Source organism: Colias croceus, chromosome 8 (genome assembly GCF_905220415.1).
Source record: "Colias croceus chromosome 8, ilColCroc2.1".
In the NCBI taxonomy this organism is placed as follows: domain Eukaryota; kingdom Metazoa; phylum Arthropoda; class Insecta; order Lepidoptera; family Pieridae; genus Colias; species Colias croceus.
Window position 1 is genome coordinate 6,861,798 of NC_059544.1, and position 22,858 is coordinate 6,884,655.

At 32.4% G+C, this 22,858-nt stretch overlaps 1 protein-coding gene across 1 annotated transcript in view; it reads right to left on the minus strand.

The window, feature by feature from the left end:
- Window positions 1-21,701, minus strand: part of LOC123693795 — a 75,474-nt gene extending 53,773 nt beyond the window's left edge. The window contains exons 1-3 of the mRNA XM_045639012.1: window positions 21,431-21,701; window positions 6,361-8,792; window positions 5,190-5,326 (exon numbers count right to left, since the gene is read on the minus strand). Coding sequence (XP_045494968.1) covers window positions 5,190-5,326; window positions 6,361-8,792; window positions 21,431-21,439 — 2,578 coding nt within the window. The 5' untranslated portion in view covers window positions 21,440-21,701. The remainder of the gene's footprint in view (window positions 1-5,189; window positions 5,327-6,360; window positions 8,793-21,430) is intronic.
- Between the last annotated feature and the right edge of the window lie 1,157 nt (window positions 21,702-22,858).

The following is a 22,858-nucleotide window of genomic DNA, read 5'->3' on the forward strand; positions in this document are numbered from 1 at the left end:
GTATTTTGAGATAAATAATCAAGATTGGGATTAGAGCAACTGAAATTGTTGCAGGAACGCAAAAAAACATCATGTTAAAATTCGAACAAAGCTAATTATTTAAAAATGTAGAGTAACTGTGACAATATTATACAAAATATCTACTGAAGACTGAAGTAGAGCGTATACTGCGTGTAATATGTATTTTAAGATTAATAATGTGTAATAAGGATTGGGATTAGAATAACTAACTGACTATTTTTCATGAAGGCAAAAAATATTTTTGTCAGGTCTACTACAAGATAGAAATAAAAAATGTGTTCTTTGCTAGAGAAAAAATACTGCTAACATTTCTCTCGGCAAAAAGATAAACAAGTTTCTTATAACAACATCAAACATGGTACAGTTATATTGTAGATCACAACATTTTAAAGGTAGTATGGGAAAAACCAGATAAAAAGCACAGTTGTAAAAAGCTAGGTACGACTTTTATTCGAATAATATGTTACATATATTTTTGCGATTGTGATACTTACTCATAATAATGGAAAATGAATATATCTATGATTTGCAATCAAATTATGTATCTAATAGGTATAATAAGTAAATTTTAACCCGATGAATGTGACATATTGTGTATTGATTTTTGGTCATATCGTGTATAACGTACATAACGTACATTGTCATTATTTATTATATCTTCCATCTAGTGAACGGATTTATAGTATTTAGATATAGTAGATTCGTCTTGATAACAATGATATTATATATACAAACAAGAGGCTTGATAACCCAAGTGCTTTGTAGTTTTAAGATATTATGTGACGTTAAAAACATGACGACTTGTCGACTTCTAAACGTTATAATTTACGATACAAAATACATATTTGATATTATGTTATATTTTCAAAATCCATACTAATATTATAAATGCGAAAGTAACTCTGTCTGTCTGTCTGTTACTCAATCACGCCTAAACTACTGAACCAATTTTCGTGAAATTTGGTAAGGAGATATTTTGATACCCGAGAAAGGACATAGGCTACCTACTTTTTATCCCGGGAAAATGACGCAATCCCGGAAATCCCACGGGAATGGGAACCACAGAACTATATGGGAACTATGCGAGTTTTTCTTTGACTGCGCGGGCGAAGCCGCGGGCGGAGTAAATAGGGTGTTCATATTTGTTAAATTTACTTCTCTGTTGAATTCCCTTTGACTAACAAATCATAATATGTATTATAAAAAAATATAGATGTAGAGGTTACAATGCATGTAATAATTGGGATTAGAACAACAGAATATTTTTCAGGAACTCAAAAAATATCTTTGCTAAAATTAAACACCACTAAATTGTCATTATTTAAAAAAGTAGAGTTAGTATACCTATCTACTGAAGTCGAGGATTGCTTTATTATAAGAACCGTGAAGGTATTAAAATACACAAGTTTGATAATAATGTATTAATTTTACATTATTTAATTAATCCATTTAGTTGGAGTAGTGTTGCCCAAATGCAAGAACAAGACGAGACTTAGCCAGTCTTGGTCTTGGTCTTGCGCCAATACACCTGGTCTTGGTCTTGGTCTTGGTCTTGCGCCAATACACCTGGTCTTGGTCTTGGTCTTGGTCTTGCGCTCCCAGTCTTGGTCTTGGTCTTGGTCTTGCAGCAAGAGTCTTGCAAGTCTTGCAAAAAGTTTACTTTAAATCTTAGAAAAACGTATTTCAATTGGAACATTGTGAGCTTGAATTAACATAGCCATGGTAAAGATCAAGCAGATTAATAAATAACTGAAGATTTGATAAGAAATTCGAAAATCAAAGTCCTAGCTGCAAGACGCAAGAGTCTTGCAGGCTAAGTCTTGTTCTTGCTCAAGTCTTGCACGGTCAGTCTTGGTCTTGGTCTTGCTAAAAATACGCGGTCTTGTTCTTGGTCTTGGTCTTGCAAAAACGCAAGACCAAGACCAAGACTGCAAGACCAAGACTGAATTTGGGCAACACTAAGTTGGAGTATGGTTGGAGTTAGACTTTGCACCCCATACATTTTTAGCACTGTTAAAAAATATCTGTTGAGAGAGAGACCTACATTTAAAATCCAATTAATGTAAATTTTAGATTAATATTGTAAATTTATTTAATTATGTTGATAAACGACAGTAACCATTACGTTTTAACGTTGATTAGGTTCGAAGTTCATCATAAGTTCATATACATAAGGAAATAACTTCTTAATCTGTTACACGTTTTTCTGCCAGATATTTATGAATTTTGCCCGATTTCTGAGTACTTTTATTGGTAGTTTATCTATTTGTGTACTGTGTACATTAAACATATTTTGCGAGGACTTTGTTTAATTCCTTTCAGTTATGAAATAAAAATTATAACAGGTATGTTATTATTTTATTGTTCCATTCCAAGTAGAAATCGTAAAATAGTGAAAATTAGAGTGATTTTTTTTTATCGAGTCAATTTCAATATTTTATGATTTGATCAATACTCCAGTCAGTCAAGACAATCAATTCACAATAATTCCAAAAGTTTTCAAACTTCGGTCAAGTGAATGGTACATTGGGGCTAGGTACAATAAATCTCATTTTGCAACCTTGTCCGCTTAAATTGGTTGCAAATTTAATACGTGATATGAAATATTCTATCGAAAACTTTCCCAAGTTTGCAGAACTTTTGGAATTTTTTTCACGATCATACAGCAAAAAATTATTTAATTGTAATTTTAACAATGTTCCGGACTGCGGACAAGGTTGCAAGATGAGATTTATTGTCGTCCCAATGTACTATTCACTTGACCGAAGTTTGAAAACTTTTGGAATTATTGTTAAATTTTCGATTTCGGATGTCGATTCTGACTGATGTAAAACAGAATCATCTAGTTTGATATAGGTATATTTTTTTTTACATTCGGTCTTGAATATTACACGTATCATGAATCATATAATAGAAGATTGGTAATTTTGCTTTAAACACACTCTTAACCTAACGATTACTTTATTGAATCAATTCCTGATGACTTCAGAAACCAGGCATTAGTCCTCTTAGAATGCCCACATATTAAAATTCATAAAAAAAAATCCATCAACCCGTTTCCGAGCAGTACCTAAGCGTTATGTAACTAATACTGTAGCAAAAGAATATTTATATAATAAGAAAGAAATAGTTTTACCATAGATTTTTGGACATTCGTAATATGCAGGGTGTCCCACTATTGGTTTACTAAGCGCGAAGGGACTTGTAGTTTTGCATGCACTGATCACGTAAAAAATACTTAAACAACAAAATTACGTCAGAAATTTTTTGCTAAACTGAAAATCCATGTTTTCTTCATTAGCTTCGCGCAGCCGGCATATACCGTTTCGCTAATGTGAGCATTTCGTCTGTGAAAACACAATCACGATAGCTCACGTGCTGGTGGCAAAGTTGGGCGGGTTGCTTGTTATGGGTGTACACATAGAGTTTTAAGAATTCATCTATTTGAAAAAAAATGCGTCAGGAATTTTATAGTTAAGTATTTTTTACGAACTCAGCGTATGCAAAACTATATCCTTCTTTGAGCTTAGTACCTATACCAACAGTGGGACACCCTGTATATAAACTTATATAAGCCTATATTTAATCAAATTGTATCGTTTTTACTCTATAGAAGCAGACTTTCAGATGAAAATGAAATTCATCTATACCTATATTTCAACATTAATTTTGTCCAGAATAAAAAAAACGGAACACAGTTATAGTTAAAGCACAATAAATAATAATATTTGTATGTAAGTACCTACTAAAACCACCTAAAAATTTAAAAATTGTGAACAGAGTTAAAACGAAAACACTAACGGAGATAATTAATATAGATACACATTCCACTTTAAATCTTATAGCAATTCTCGACTCTCGAGTGTCTTCAAATGTAGATGACATATTATTTTATCATTTAATTTAAGTCCGCCGAATAAAAAATCAGATATACTCACTAAAATAATACAGTAAAACCCGTTTAAGACGATTTTCCAGGGACTCAACCAACGAATAAAAAATCAGATATACTCACTACAATAATACAGTAAAACCCGTTTAAGACGATTTTCCAGGGACTCAACCAACGAATAAAAAATCAGATATACTCACTACAATAATACAGTAAAACCCGTTTAAGACGATTTTCCAGGGACTCAACCAAAAAAAGCGTAATAAGCGGGAAATAAAAAAACGGACTTACCTACTACATACATATTATTATGTATTTATATTTATTATGGTTTTTCGGATGTATGTATATTGTATATTTAAACAAAATGTCATGTATTACTATTACGTTATTATAATATACAGTGTGGAAGTTTTCGATGGGCCCTGGAGAGAAAGTACTTGAAATACTAATGATAGCAAATTTTGCTGAAAGGAAACATTCCTTTATTTTTCAAAAGAATTATAAGTGCATTCATAGATTTTCGAAAAATCACTTGCATCGACCGGGAATCGAACTATCCGAAACTAATTTTTGTCGTCGTCGCTTTTGATTTAAAGATAATGCCTGGGCGTGTGTCAATATAGGAGTTGACTCATCTTCTTCTTGATCTTGATCTTCAACTTTGAGCCTCTTCTTGTGTGTTATTCACACTCTCAATAAGATATTCGAATTTCTTCTTCTTGAATTTCTTATGATGATACATTATCATCAATGAATATCCAGGAAACCACTGCAGTCATCGCGTCAGTTCAGTCAGTCGGGTTTGAGTCGGCCGTTGTCGCAGGGGTAATTTTTGTTGGCCGTTAGAGCGTATTAAACGGAATGACGATCGTATTAAGCGTTAAAATATAATGTATGAAAACATGTCTCAAGTTGCAGGGACTGATGCAAAATGGCGTATTATACGAGAAATCGTATTAAGCGTGATCGTATTAGACGGGTTCTACTGTAATTCTAATTGTAAATGTTTCTTTAATTCAAAGTTACTTAATTAAGTTATTTTGGATATATCCAAAAGTTTATTTATTAGATTGTTTATAAACAAAAAAGTAGAGTTTCGTTAAATGATATCAAAATCAAACGCAACTAACACACATCCATAAAAAGTTAGCCTTTATTGTCCCGAGTATAATTTGCTATTACAATTCTACAGGCGTTCCAAATTTTCAACTTCAATTCGTGATGGGACCCGCGTTTCGTTTATGAAACTACTATAAAATAAAAAAGTACTTACTTAGTAAGGGGAAGCGACTGGACGTATGTTTCACCCCTGGTGTGCTCGTGGCGCTGATGTCGCTCTGGGAGCTGTGCAGACTGCTCTTGCCGCTCCCGTTCGCCGAACCCAAGTCCATACGCATACGCATGTGCCGACTGCAAAATGTCATATCTTAAATTTTTTCTTTTTAATATTTGTATTATTCTAATTGAGAATATTATGTTATGTCAGCCTGGTCGAAGAAGAAGAGTATGGCCTATGTTGTCAGTAACACGGATAAATAATTATATCATCCCTTGACGACGCGGTTGGCGCAGTGGTAAAGTAACTGCCTACTGAGCCCGGTCAGGGCAAATATTTGTGTGATGAACTCAATTATTTGTTCTTGGGTCTGGGTGTTATTATTCTATATATGTATTTATTAAATATTATATTTATCGTCGCCTAGTACCCACAACACAAGCCTTAATTGAGCTTACTGTGGGACTAGGTCGATTTGTGTAATAATGTCCTATACCTAATATTTATTTATTTATTTATTTATTTATTTATTTATTTATTTATTTATTTATTGGTAATAAAAAATCGTAAATATTACATGTGAAAATTTTGAAATTAGCATCGTTTTAAAAATTTAATATGATATTAGAAAATGTTAAATACTTCGTATTACGCTAAGTGCCTAAATAGAAGCGATGCAACGAACGTATAGATGGAGAAACCGATCTTCATTCTCAATTAAATATACTTATATATTGGGTCAATATTTATTCGGGTTCGTATTGGTAATTAATTTCGTATGTGTGAAAGTTTTCGAAATTAGCTTCGCTTTAAAAATCTCGATAATTGTCAACATTATTATAAATATTGCTGCCTTTCAAATAATACATAGCAAATACTCCAATGAGAAAATAAACTTATAACGTGTTTCATAGTACTATTTACTATGCGTAAATGTATAAATTTTTATACGTAAAAAGAAGATAAGGCATATTTGACACACACGAGACAAACAAAAAGCAAAAACATTATATTTTAGAACTAGTAGTTTAGAATAAATACCTATCTAAAATAAAAAATCAACGTCACAGAATACATAATAGTAGCTAAACGCTAATCAAGGTTTAAAATTCAGGTTTAGAAGAGTATTGAATAAGCTGACAAAACGTATAAAATAAAATTATCTTACCTTTTAGGTTTTGTGTTGGAACTTGTTGATTTAGAGTTCATCAGCCTGGTTACACTGCAAGAGGTTTGAGAGCGTTGTAAAGAAAAAGAGCAATCAACCTTGGACTTGATGTCTTTGTAAGATTTAATTTTAAATTCATTTTTAGTATCAATTATATTCTTCTTTATAAAGCTCTCCCGCCTCTCTGGTTTCTTGACCGCCTTAGGACTGCTTTGTACGCTGTTGTCTGCGTCGTTCTTTCTACTCTGAAGCATCGTTTTGAGTTTACTCGGTACGTCACGTTTAGGCATTTTATATTTCTTTAAAGTAAAACTCCTTTTTTCTTCCTTATTTTTCTCACAACACTTTACACTTTTTTCACTGTTAATAGAATTTCGTTTACTTGTATTTTTAGGAGTTTCATCATTATCCAAAATACACATGATGTTGGTTTCTTTTTCTTCAGATGGATTTTCTAAAGGTGTAAAATACATAGTATTTTTATCAAGCTCTATATTCTTTTGACTACAGTCTGACCTACTTGATATTGTAGATGCCGGAGACATATCATTGATGACATGTAAAAATACGGGTGAAGATCGATGATTTTCAAAATCTGTATACACACCACTAGATTCCATACACGAATCCTCGCTTCTATTCACCATCAAAGGTGGGTTGGTTTTTTTATTTTTACCGCCATACAAAGCGCCATCTATTACTTGAGCCCGTCTATCACCTCGCTGCATGTGATCGTCTAAACCATCAGCGTCACTTTCCGTAAAAAAGTCCGAATCGGTCATAGGATCAACTCTTCTTGGCACGGGTACATTCTGCCAATCCATTTCAATAGCATCTTCACGTGGACCAGAATTATGCTCTGCACTTCTACTGACTGGTCTAGACATTTCACCGTCACCTTGGTATCCATCTAAACTTGTTATACTTGTAATACTAGTTATAAAACTATTAGATACCTTCGATGTTTCCATTGATTTCGGGTAATCATTACTCTTACTATCGGAATATGTTTGTGAATCATGTAGTGTTGATGCTGAAAATTGTGAATAAGTACTTATTTCACCATTTATATCAGAATTATCTAGAGGTAAATCCTCGGGTGATGGAGTTTGTTCAATCCTGTTTGTGATTATAGGCATACCATGTTTACCATCTAAAGGGATTTCTAAATTTACAGTTGTATCCGCCATAGAACTTGCAGGTTCTAAAATACTACCATGTATAGAAGGCAAAAATTCGTCTTCAACAATGTTCGATACAGAGTCATCTTGGCACAATTCTGCTTCCTGGGATGAAAATTCATCTTGACTGAATGGGTTCTGCGTTGAATCACTTACAGATTTATCAAATAAATTGTTAGAATAAGACAAAAATACTCTGTCTTCCGTGGAATTTATTTCAAGTGCATCCATAGTAGCAATTGGGGCAAACGGTTTTGTAACAACGTTATTTTTCTTAACATTAAGCTTATTTTCATAACCGTCATTTTGTATTGTTGATGCTGCAGAATTTGTTTCAGTCTTATCAGTCGAAGGCGTGTCGCCATTATCTGGAGAAACTTTGTAGTCATTATTATCACAAAATATTGGCAAACCTTCTACAGTAGGAGAAAAGGCATTTTCTAAGTAGCAAATGTCATCCATCTGGTCTGGGGTTAAAATGCCTAAACTATCATCCAAAGAATTTTCTTCGTTAGTTCTAGTCATCGAATTATCGTTCGGACTTAAATTCGTTTCGTGATTTCGTGAATACATATTGTGTGATTTTAATTGTAGACAAAGATCAGATCTAGAATGTGTGCTAAAAGTTTTTTTAGGCAAACAATTGAATTCTTTTTCACATGAATATTCAAATTCTTTCATCGGTTTATTATCAAAATGTAAAACGTTGGGTTGTCTTTCAAATACTGCATCTGAATTTGGATTTCTTTTAGGATTTCGTGAGCACATTTCAATGTCATCAATTTGCTCTCTGCCGCTATTTCTATCTGTTTCCATAATATTTTGTTTTGATGAAGAGGGTGGATTATGAAGATCAAATAATAAGCTGTAAGGTCCAGATTCATCCCCTTCTTTATCTTCCACCAACTGCTGTGTTATATCGTTAATAAGGCTCTTCGTCTTTTTATCTACATTGCGATCTTGTTTTTTAGTTATCTCATTCAATCTCTCACGCAAATCAAGAATTCTAGGATTTCTGTCTACAACCTTCTCCATGTTTAAATTTATTTTCGGAATGAGGGATGTATACGGCTTATAATATAATTTATCCTTTATTTCATTTTTAATTTTTTCATCGTCGTTTCTTAGTCTGTCTGTTGTAAATAAACTTTTGAATTCTGCTGAATGTAAAGTTCGTATCTTAGAATGTTCGCTGGAATACGCGTTCCGTATTTCTAAAGATCTTGATTTTCCATTTCTGTCGACAGGAATCTGAAAAAAGAAACAAAAGTATTAGGACTGTGATTTTAAGGCAAAATTTTGGAGTGATGCTTGCGCTGACTCATATATTTTTTTTAAATTACTCTTAATATGTAGTAATGTCCGTAGCGCGTCATTATTACGGTTCAACGAGCCGTTATGCGGGGTGATCCCATTGTGTATGAACCTGTGGTATGAACCCTCGTAAATGGCCAAAGACATACGAACTAAAACCAAAGAGGATGCATTGGTAATAACTAAATACATATCGTGCTCTATAACAACGGAAATATAGTAATGTGCAGTCTGAAAGTAATAGGTTAACAATAGATATATACAAACAAAAAAAGAAACTCGCAAGCTCTACATAAATGTCAGAGATAAATATCAGAGCGCGAAGTCACGAATGGTCATAATATCGGAAGTATCCAAACGTTTTTCAAATAGTGAACGTAACAAATAACAATAGCCTGATAGCTGATTATTGCGGCCAGCGGCGGCTCATTTACACTCATTAGTACATACGGAATCTCACAACACGATTTCATCAAAGGCCCATTACAAATTTATAACGCAGAAACACGTAACACTAACGAGAAGACACAAAAACCCAGTTAATATAATGGACGAGCTGTAAGGACATTTAAGGAAGAAGTTGGTAAAAAATTTAAGGAAGCATCGTGACCATCATTTGGAAAACTGCGTTCATTGCCAAATAACGACAGGTACCTTTGGAAACGCTTTGTATTGTTTCTTTATGTTCATGGCCATATGAAACCACAAAATTTTAACCAGCTATCAAATACCTGGGGTGTAAACTACAGGCATACAGGTATCGATATAGGTAGATATCGTAGTAATAAACCTTAAGTTATCAAAACTTGCAGGAAATAGTTTTTTTTTTTATAATTTCGTCCTTTATAGACTAACCAGTGACTATAAAGTTAATATGTACCATTGTTATCTACTAAAAGTGATCTTATTACAATTTTTAAACCTGCTATATACCTTTTAATCAATTATATTGAAGGTCATGCGCAGGTACTTAAGCAATTAGCGATATACCTACTGTGAAACTACATTAATTTTTTGCGTTCGAATTTTAATAAAAAAAAACAAATTTGATTTTCGTAAGTAAAATTAATACAACTGTATGCATGGATATAAGTGAAGTCCCATGTCCCTTAGTGGGGTAAGGGGCAGATGCATTATACATCTGTTTCACTGATCGATTTCCTTTAGGGACAAGTAGGTGATCATCCTTCTGTGTCCTGCCAGACCAAGACATTTTTTTTCTTCGTCTCCACCGGGAATCGAACCCAGGACCCCTCGGTGCTACGCTCACGCGTCAACCAATGTACCAAGGAGGCGATCAAGATGCTTATGCGTGGATTATAATGAGAGTCATTTTTAGTAATTTTTTTAATACCATTATATTCTGTGTTTATTGCTTAAATTGCGATTTTATATGCTCTAAAATGATATACTATTTTCTGCAATATTGTTTACTTGTGCTAAAAGTGTCATCGTCTCAAATATCTCAGGTACTTACTCGTTCCCTCAGTAGAGGCGTTAAGGTAAGGTCTTTTTGTGGTTAGGAGCGGTCAGGACGACCCAGACACTCAATAATGGGACTGTTTGTTTTTCAAAATTAGTGTGAAAATAAAAAATATTTCTCTACTAACAGTTATTGTTCTTCAGTTATCTACGTCTACTCGTAAACTGCATGGTCTATCTATTCTTGTTGTGTTTAATCATAATATAAATTGCATGAACGCAACCGAGTTAAGTTATTTATTAATGATATACGTCACTCTTATATTTACGCAATGGTAAGAAATACCTATGTATTATAATACATTGTTCGTATAAAGCTTAATTACGCGGAAATTGAACTCACGTCTATAATAGCCGACTATTTAGTGTAAAGACTTACCCACCTGTGAAATTGTTATACCTATCTATGATATAAGTGTCCCGTAATAAACTAAACATAATTTGGGGCTATTATAAAGAGCATAGTATATGTAGATATTCACACAGATAAGAAAAAAATCTGTTAAACCAACTGTTCCTCTGAATAGGGTCTTCTACATACACACCACTAATAATTTTATAGAATAGTCATAATTTATTATTACCGAATTCATTTCTGGACTTGTATATAAAGTCTTACATGTAGTTACACAGTATACATGTAGTCTTATATATGTATATACACGTAGTTACACAGTATACTATATTATTATATAATACAATAAAATATAACGTATTGTTGGTACCTATACCTAAAGGTCAAGACACATTACACTAAAGTAAAACTGAAGGTATCTTTGGGAATAGCTTCTCCTATAATAACCATTTTTTTAGTAGTAAGAGTTACGTTAGAATGAACCTATGCAAAATGAATTACCTAGGTAAGCAATTTTTTTATAAGAATTTTTTCTTAATCCTTTGAATCTGCAATATATTTTTAATATAATATAACTAAACAAAGACGTTTTTATATCTTGCCGTAATTTATATAATACGGTCTATATTATATGTACTTATTTGTTATATGTATTTATATAACTCGCACTTTTACATTTTTCAGTCGTACAATGACGTAAGTGATAATTTTGTAAGTTGTTGGTAGGTAAGTGGACACGTTTCGTGGAAAACTACCAAAAATGTTCTACATTCTATACGATCTCGAGATATATGTAGGTACCTATCTATGATTTTATCTAGGTATGTCTATAAGTATAGGAAAATAATACAGATGTGTAATTTAGCTTTAGCGTCGTTGGTTGTACACCAAAAAAACTTAATTAAATCACATTTTGTAAGTTAATATTTTTTATGTTTAATTTGACAACCTGCTACCTATAAGCGAAATAACAAAGGTGTCTGATAGTTAAATATTTAACCACAAGTTCTATAACGTAACGTGTTTTGCGATTGCTTATCAGTTTGCTTGCAGTTACCATAACTGATAAGATACAATAGGTATAGTTTGTAATTTGTATCCAATACGGCATAATAATGACAATATTTAAAAAACCATACATAATTTCAAGGCATAGAATGTGACTTATGTGCCATTAGGAGGATCTATAGAATTCCACATTGTATGTGTGTTAAAAGTGTATGTAGATATATATGTATAGGTTATTTGTATGGATATTGTGCAGATTATAACAACATAACTATTTTACCCTTTTCGAAGATATTCCATCATGAACTCGAGCGTCATAACATGATTGTCTTGTGCTGGTTTATTAGTTATTACACACCAGAGAAGTCGGCGAGTGAGTTGCTTACAAAATATCTATGTACAACACGAAAATACCAACAATCATGTAGGAAATGATTATAGAGAAGAATAAAATATTAATAAGATATAATGGAAAGATAATACACAAATGAGTGCGACTGACCTCCGAGTCACGTCTGTATACCAAAAGGTCACACTCGAAAAAAACTAAAACTTGTTATAAATAGTGTAAAGATCGCATACTTTGTTGATTTTTATTGCATTAATACAAGATTTTAAAAAATATTATCGATTTTAGCTATACCTAATTTGGTCATGTATAAGATAACTTTATCATGTTTAAAATCTATACGCTACAATATTCTAATATACTAGCAATTAGCATGATTAGTAAAACAACAAATTACCTAATTTTGCATAAATATTTTGAGTCAACTTAAATATCAAAATTCAGAATATAATAAGAGAAACTCAGAGGAATTATCAAATGTTTTATTTGATGCAATCGATATTAATAATTAATAAAATTATAACGTAAGAACGTACGTAGGTAGTCTAGCCGTAGAGTATAGTAGAGACTAGAGCGAAATTATGTACACCGGGCATAATGAGAAAACGAGACACCGAATGTAATGTTTAAGATGATAGTAAAATACTTAGTTTATCAGAAACTGATCACAGCTTTATCAAAGACTAGCGGTCCGCCCCGGCTTCGCCCGTGGTACATATTAACGTTTTCTCTACATAAGAACCATCCTCGTACTTCAAGGAATATAATAAAAAAAGAATTATCGAAATCGGTTCAGCCGTTCTCGAGTTATGGAATTACAACGAAAAGTGGCATTGATTTTTATATATTAGAAGAGAATAAAAGCAGCTGAGAGGCCTGTGCCCTTGGCTGTCTCGACCGAGGCGCCAGAATCTTACAAATAAATTTCTACAAAATCCGCTATAAAACCCTGATGTTATTTTTGATTAAAAATGACCTTTTAAGATATAATTTTGGAAAGCATGTTTTTTAATCTAATTAACTTCATAATTTTTATTTAAACTAATTAAATGAAGTTTTAAATGGCATGCAAGTATTGATTTGGTCCTTATTTCCAAAGGAGCTAAATTTAAATTAGTCAAGAATTATTATAATATAATAGAACTTGGAACCAAATTCTCAAACTTCTCAGTTATTGACTATTGTTCAATCCAAAAAGTTCAGATGAAATAAGAAAATTTTAATATGCGTTTAAAAATTATTTAACTGTGCTCAATGCATTATTTATGCCAAGTTAATACCAAGTGTAAAAAACGAAGTTTCATTCGTAACTAACGAAGATAAACAATGATAACAATGTGCATATCGCGACAATCATCCAGTTCCATCAATTGTTATTGTAAGTTAAGGTAAGCTAAGTATAAGAAAAGTATGCTGGTGTACGTACAGAGTACTCACATTCAACAAAGACAACACAAATTAGCAAATACTACCGCCAGAAGACCAAACCAAATGAGAAGTAAATCACAATAGATCACAATGCCAATGTATTGCAATTAAATGACTTCGATGTTCTAGCAGATAACTAATGTCATGCATAGTTTGCGGCAAACGTAACGCAATTTATATTCTATGCAGTAACATCTTAGCATTTATCCTTAAAAGGCAGTTTATCTACATCGTATCGTGTTTATTGTTTATTTTGTTATTTATAACCTAAGTAATTGTTACACACTAATGTGCAAAAATTATCAATCTTCAAATCGTGTTATTTTATCCCAGCAAAGGGAAACAATTGGCCGTCAAGTTAAAAGGAAGCTTCTCGCGTAAAATAGTTTGTATTCATCGGTTTCCCAGCCTTACATTTTAATTACAGCTATTTAAATGTGATAGCTAAAAAATAAAAATATATCGATAAACCATAAGATAGAAAATAGTTAAATAATAAATATATATTTTTTAAACTAAAACACACTATAATAAGATAAACTCCTTAAATTATTGTACACGACCGATTCTTGGTAAACGTACAAAGTTTCAAATTAAATCTATCCGTATGTGGGTGGGTCAAAATCTAGACAAAAAGAGTCGGCTACACACAGGTGAAGTTAATAAATATAAACGTGATAATGACTAGTTCGTTCAGAACATTTCATTGATTGTACTCTCATTATTTCCCCTACATGAGCATAGATTACAAAAGTATCATATTACTACCTAGGCAATCAATGGGTTACTTACAGTAATTACTGAACAGTGTAAATATAGCTGAAGGGCAAGGGATGTAAGCGTTTATTTCATGGCCTACACCTTGCCACGACTTTATTCATGATGATGCAATGGCGGATGGTGTAAATGTGATTAATTCAATCAACTCAATCTTCAAACACGTTTAATTTAACAGTCCGCGCTATATTGCCGTTTGCGATACTGCACGATCAAAAACACTTCCTTAATTAGTACGGTCGAATATATCTAGTTGTTTTGTAAAAAGTTATCGAAATAATATCCATAAACGTAAGTTGATATTATATAAAAAAGAATTAAGTTTTCAGATAAAACACATACAGTAATTTAACCAAACATGTACAAAACACGGCATAGCGTACCAGATAATAATATACAGTACCTACTTCAAAAAAATAATTGCAGTGCGTGAGAACATTTAATTAGCAAACGAGTTCAAGAAGTTATCTTCGTATCTACTCGAAGTATCGCAGTATTGAGAATAAAGATCGTGCGAAAGTTTACTGGCACTAATAACTGCTCTGAGATCCGAATAGAAAAATAGAGACGACAAGAAAGATAAATATAAAATTACTTGAATCGAGGTAAGCTTCCAGGAGCCGGTTAGCTGTTGTTTTCTTATAAATTAAGCTTTGATATCTAATCATGTATTATGAATTAGTTAGATCTGTTAAATAGCTGTTGTGAGATAAAGGGGACCATAAGCGAATGTGTTATCAACACTCTGTTAATATTTTTAGAAAGCCGAACAGTTTAACAAATTTTTCACTCAATCATAGCTACTTTTACAACAATTGAAACTCCACGGACTCAATGTACATTTGTAATGGTAAGTTCAGTCAATGAATACACGAAGAGAAAACATGCAAAACGTGCTTCGATTTCATTATTTGATGACCCGCTCAACATAAACTGTTGTATGGCTGTACTTACGTAGGTACATTGAAACATGCATTACATTCTACACCTTAATTTGTCAAGTTTAGGACAAAGCAGGCAAAACCGTCTGCGGAAGGCCATACTTTAATATTATAAATGCGAAAGTAACTCTGTCTGTCTGTCTGTCTGTTACTCTATCACGCCTTAACTACTGAACCAATTTACATGAAATTTGGGATAGAGATATTTTGATACCCGTGAAGAGACATAGGGTACTTTTTACCCCGGGGCATAGGATAGGATTTATTCCGGAATTCCCACGGGAACGGGAACTATGCGGGTTTCTCTTTGACTGCGCGGGCGATGCCACGGGTGGAAAACTAGTTAAAAATAAAATGTAATGAATCTTCTTTTTAAAACCTATGTTATGTCTTCATTTGTTTGAAAGTTTGATATCTACTAGGAAAGTTAGCAGTGACAATGCTTTTGTATTTCAATCAGTTTAGTGAATATAAGCAGTCGTCATGATGATACGTAAATGTTAAGCAAATAGAAATCTCAAATCTCTACAACATATTACATAAAATATCACGATACGCCATAAGGTAAAGTCAAAGGTATAAATAAAAAATGTTACCAAAATATTCAGGAACTATTGGACCTTTTCAAAGCTAGGGTGAATAGGCACAGTATTACAATATTAGTGGAATAGGCTACTTCAAGACAGACGTTCATCCAAGTAGAGCACATCGCTTGCCGCTTAGGTTAGAAAACGTAGCATGGAAATAACAAATACTTTATACATACCATATTTTTCATATAGGTATTTCCACTACACTTAAGTGTTTTCAGAAGTTTGACTTTCAAACAAGAAGCACCCTGATTTATCGTTGTAATTTAATGTACATAGGTAGGTACTGTATTAGCAGGCATTTGCCACACACTTCCTTTCTTATTACTTTCAGCGGAATCATTAAACCCCACAAGTTCCTGCCACTGACAGGCTTAATGTTACCTAATCGTATCTGGGGGCACGGTAGTGCCCCCGCCAAGACGAGCCAAGCGAACAAGCGGGCACTACCTACCTTTTCTCGAAGCGCTTCGACGTTTTTTTGAACCCTCATAACTTGGGTTTGGATTATGCTAGATCAACAAAATTTTCGGGATATATTGTCAATAGCGGACTTATTGAATATATTAAGTTTTAATTACATTAGCTTTTATACTTCAGATTTTATTTATATCTAAAAACCGCTAATTTCGTCACTGACTCACTGATGATCATCAAAATTCTTAAGGTATTTCCTAATGTCCTAGAAAGCTGAAATTTTGTATGTAAGCTAGTATTAGCACACAAACAACAAAAAAATTATGAAACTTGTAACTTTCATCCCCCAACCCCTTAAACTAGGGGATGGGAGTTTGTATGAGACCTGTAATTTTAAATTAAATTTTGATGACGTTAGAGGTCTAATCTAATAATCTAAAACTTGGTTCCCCTAGATATATATATGTATACTGTATAGGTACTCCTTGTTAAAAAAAAAGAAATAAATAAAACTTTAATCGACATTTAAAATTTTGTTACAAACAACTTACAAAAAGAAATGAAATCCCACCAAAAACATTTTCATGTAAAATGTTGCCAAGACGAGCCCATATGACTCGCACTGTCAAAAAGTTATCAGATCTCATGTAGAGCCAAGCTTTTAACACTACACGCCCTAACTCTACAAGGCCTAACTTCACAAACTCTACACCTTAGTCAAAATATGTGGCTTGGCCGTTCGTTACTACAAGAACTATTGTATAACACAAAAGTGAATTAATTTTTCACCTTACGCCGATGTGAATGTAGCGAAATGGCCAAGCCACATATTTTGACTAAGGTGTAGAGTTTGTGAAGTTAGGCCTTGTAGAGTTAGGGCGTGTAGTGTTAAAAGCTTGGCTCTACATGAGATCTGATAACTTTTTGACAGTGCGAGTCATATGGGCTCGTCTTGGCAACATTTTACATGAAAATGTTTTTGGTGGGTTAGTGATTTCGACAAGACAACCTTGCTAATTTTCTACGTTACCGCTAAAACCAAAGTTTGGTAAGTTTCAAACAAAACTGGTACCTACAGATTATTTAGAAGAGAAAAATGAATTAGTAATATGTAAAAACATTCTCAATATAAATTGATTATCTATTGAAAACTTTCGGCCCACTCACAAACTTGCACTTGACCGGTTATAACCTTTGCGTGGGATATACGAGCATTTATTTAATTTTTTACTACGACAAAACGAAGTTACACTGAAAACATATTTTAATTTTTTAATATTATTTTCATAGTAATTTATAATATATTATATTTATATCTTTTAATTAGTTGAAACACATAAGATATTAACCATAGTTATGAAAACAATTAAAATATTTTTACGCTCTCTGTGTTTTCGCACAGCGGTTTTGAGGAATTTTTCAAATAGAGAAAAAGAAAAGTGTTTTAAATTTTAATAAGCTTAACTCTTATAATGATTGGGTAACTAATATTCATATACCCAGCATATACCTAGGTAATTTAAGTGTTTATGACGACTATAAAAATACTCAGACCGTTTTCTTAAATAGTACCTAGGTACCTAGTATATTATAGGTACTTGAAAAAATAATTAATATAAAAATCAATTGAAATGCGATCGACAGATACCAACCAATATTATGTTTTTTTTTTGCAATCGACGAATGCGTCTCAACATATACATAGCTGGTTTTGGAACTTGTTAAACTCGTTCTTTTGATATAAAAAGGTTTTTTTATGAATTTACAACAAGCGCCTTTACTTATATGGACATATAATATGTATTTTTAAAACTAATTGAATACTAATATCGCAGCTAAATAAATAAAGATTTTAAATCAAAACATACCAGACTTTATCGATATCAGATATATAATACATATTGATGAATTTGATCATCAAATCTATTTGACATAAATATTACTGATTAGTTGTTAGTGTTACTAGTTAACTAGTAGAATAAGTATTTACATATTGTGTATTATATCCCAATATGTGGTTGTTAGTCTTACTTATAGATAGGTACGCTATTTATTATTTATCATTGATTAAAAAAAATAAGACAGATCTTATACCTAGTTACTACTTCCAATGTCGCTCTATCTAAACCTTTCTTTTTTTTTTTGAAAAAAATAATAATATCCATATCAAGTTACAACATAATAGGAGAAGCCATTTTATGCGGAAACATTGATCGCTCGTTCTAACCTAAAGAAAATTGGCGCATGAAACTCATTAATTATTTTACATTACCTACCTACACAATGAATACAATAGCGCATTGTATGCTTACTAGATTTAGTAGAAATTTTTGTATATTTAGGTTTAAAGAATTAAAATAGTAGGCTAATGCCGGAAAAATAGTCAGGTTACCAGGAATGAGAATGTACAAGGTTGGCAGGTACCTACTACTTCACTTAGATAGGTACTGCTAGGATTTAGAATGATTGATAGAAAAATTTTCAGCAATATTTACAATAACATTTTTTTATCTATTGTGAAGTTAAGTAAGTAAAATTTGTATACTATTTTATTACAAGTTAGGTGTTCGATATGTTTCCATTGATAATGTACCTATAATGTCGTCAATAATGCCTCTGTACTTGAAAGCAAGCAGATATCATCACTGTCGTGGCCATCTCAATTAGTGTTTTTATGTCTCATAACATAAATCACTTCTGTTTTACACAATAACATTATAATTTAGTCTTTAGACACGGTAAATGGTAATAATAATTTGCTTTGTTTTTGGTAGTGAATATCTTAAAAAGCTTCAATTAATGCAATTGAATCAATGAAACTAGATTAATAAACATGGAACGAGAACATGTAGCCGCACAAATGTAATTGATAAAATTCTTTAAAATACACGTATTTTTTAATAGTTCAGTATCCTCTAGAAATTTCATTGAATAAGTACCTATTCACTGATAAAAACTTGTCAGTTCAAAAAAAATTCACGTTGGTAATAGGTACTATTAGAATTTAGAACCAGTCCCCTCTTCCCCACCAAATATAATTCTGTCAAAAAATCTATTCCGATAAAAAGTTAGATCGATGAGGTCAACCACGGTGTAATGACCGATGCTTAGTTGATTTTTTGCAACCAAGATGTATTTTGATATTTATAGTTTGCAATGAGTAACCAGCTAAACGTGAGCATTTGAGCAATCAGTACAAAGCGGGATCTCGATCCTCTTTTTATGCCTCTACTGGTTATGTCACTTTTTATACAGAAAGCAAGCGGTAAATAAATACATTTTAAGCTGTTTAATAAATTATTAAACTGATTAGAAATGTGACAAATACCTACCTAACTATTTGTTTTTTGAACGTAAGTAAAAGATTTTATTTGTAATCTCGTTCCGTTCCTACTTAACTTACACTAGTTAAAACAATACAATAAAATAACACCAGTATTCCGCTTTATTAGGTAGGTACTAGCGGTCCGCCCCGGCTTCGCCCGTGGTACAAGTTTACGTTTTCTCTACATATGAACCATCCTCGTACTTCAAGGAATATAATAAAAAAAGAATTATCGAAATCGGTTCAGCCGCTCTCGAGTTATGCGCTTACCAACACATTTTGCGATTCATTTTTATATGTATATAAGAGATATAGCATAGGTATTTTAATAAAAATTAAAACTTTATTAATATCGGTTGGGCTATTATCGGTATGATTTATGCCTACATGTGGAAAAGCACGAATAAAACAATAATATAATTAAATACCTAAAACCCTACGTATAAATCTTATATTTAGGGATAGAAATAAGACTGACAAAATATAAAGGAGAGAAATGTTTTCAATTATTTGCATTCAGAATGTACCTAAGCATCGAATTATGAATGCGAATATAATTTTTTCAATCATAATTTGTGTACCTAACTAGGTAGTGAACATAACTATGAACAAAAAGGTAGGTAGCCACCTAGTTATATTTTTTCACGATCATCTTCTGTTCTAAATACCTAGATGTACACGCGAATTAACTCATAACAAATATAAAACATTAGGTAGATATTATGTTTATCCAAATCATTGGATCGTTGATAAATAATTATAAATAAATTGGTAACCCTAATAGTGGATGAATATTTGATAAATTAACGAGAAGGAACTCGATTAGGTAGAGAGAATATAGAAAGTTAGTAAGCACAAAATAAAATACATATAAAATATGAAACAAATATTAACAAATTATAAAAATTCCCAATGAAAATTGATAAATCCAATGGGAAAGCTTCTATTGTGTTACAAAATAGGTATAACGAGATTCAAACGGACCCTTTGAGGCCTTCGTACCTACTACCTACTACTACTACTACCTTCATACCCAATGGAATGTTTGTAAAAAATGCATAAGAATTAAGAGTAGTATGGAGATGCTCATTGAATACCTACTGTAGGTAGGACTGACAAATAAACGATGAAGGCCAATATTGTAGGTAGTTACTATATGTATGATCAAAGGAATCCTTAAATGAGGTCACATCCAGACAATTGTCAAATGAAAGCCATAGTCATTGTGCATAATTTAAAAGAAATAGAAACAGTGACTTCATTAGTTATTTAATATTAGGTCATTCGGACGGACGCACCTACCTATCTAATTATATCTATTGGTCTTCAGATTTCAGAAACAAATTATTTGAGTTATAGATTTTGGGATGAAATAAAATCAGTCGTATTTTCCATCTGCTTTAAAAAAATAAAGTACACGTAGGTCTCTTAAATTATGTAGACGTATCACATCGATTATGTATACTGTATAGCTAGGTAATGGTTATAGGTATAGACGACATGCGGATCTTTTATTTTCATTGGGTCACGTTTTAATCAACCTAAATTGCGTCGATTCAAAAGAAGTATTAACATTCCGCAAATTATAAACAAAGAAATAAACTGGAATATTTAAAAAGTATTCTCGACAACCATGAATTATAAGTACCTATCTTCATATATTTTTCAAAACTACCCACTTAACATTAATAAATGTTCGAATTGCCCATTAATTAGTGTTAACATTACATAACTTAATGTAAAATAATTAAATCGACGTAGTTATGCAGTAATGTGTGAATCAATAATATTTTAGGGTATGTCTATACTAAAGGCTGTACGTGTAACAGAGCGTCCTTGGCCATGGTTTTCAGAACCTCGAATGAAAATTATCTTCTCGAAATATACATTGAAAGAAACCTACCTTCGACATATCGCTTAAGTCCCTTTCGATGTCACACACTCGCCATTGCTTATAAAATCACTCTTCCATTATGAAATCGCCATATAGTCGCCTTGGAGAATCAAACAATTACAGCGCACAGTGATTGACCGCGCAGTGTTCATATCACATTTCAAGACGCCGTTTCGCGGCAGAAGCCCGATCAATACTGGATTTTGTCGTAGCTGGCGGATAAGGTAAAAAAATATAGCGATATAGTACGCTTGCGCGCGCAAACTCTTGTTGACTGACGATTGCATGTATGTTTGTGTGTGTCGGAAAACGAGACCGGCGAATTGGTCCCCGGCCCGAGTAACCAAGTACTTACATACATACTGAATAACCAAGCGAACCGTGTCCAGCCGAGGCCATTGTGAGCTAATATTATTAAACAGAGACTTTAGAATTTAGATTACTATTCTTTATTGTAGGTAAGTACGTCATAATGTTATCAGTAATCACGAAACAAGAAAAAATAAACCGTAAATGTAATTTTGTAAATATTGTCTAACCGAGGTTCCATTTAAAAAAAAAATATTTTAAATCGATTAACTACACATAAGCAACAAGATCATTAGAAACTGAATATAAACTTGATATAAACATACGTATGAATGAATGCGCTATAGGTATTATATATATTATGTACATATTTGAAAATGAACATTATTCGGTATAAAAAAATAAAGAGGTTCTGTGTTTTTATTCCCATTGTTGTTACATATTTTTGTGTACGTATTGCTCACTGCTCAACCATTTTCTGTATATTTTAAATATTTTAATTATGGTCTGCCCTGTCTTCGCCAATGGTAGGTACATAGGTAATAATTATTACATAGCTCTATAGCCACAGTCTATAGCGCTACAGCCTACAGTCTACACTATACGCACATATAACCAGCCGTGAAAGAATTTTTGATTTTTTTAAATCGGCCCAGTAATTTTCATTGTGGTTTTCATAATATGCGCTTTAAAACTAACAAACCATCAAATTCGTCAGTTTTATAATATTCCAAAATTCATGTGCATTAGTTTGGGGAAAATAATAAGAATCTATATTATATATAGATTCTTATTATAGCTATATACTAATATTATAAAGCTGAAGAGTTTGTTTGTTTGAACGCGCTAATCTTATGAACTACTGGTCCGATTTTAAAAATTCTTTCGGTGTTAGATAGCCCATTTATCGAGGAAGGTTTTAGACTATATTATATAGGCTAGACTTAGAGCAATGCGGGTGAAACCGAGCGTAGAAGCAAGTATAAGATAAAAAGATGCCGTCTTAGTACTAAAAAACACGGTGCCATGCCTGTGTGGAGTAGCACAGTCCACAGAGTGTAAAAAGTAAAAACCATAAAAACCATCTATTTAGACGGTTTGTATCAAACATTGAAACCTGTTTCTGAT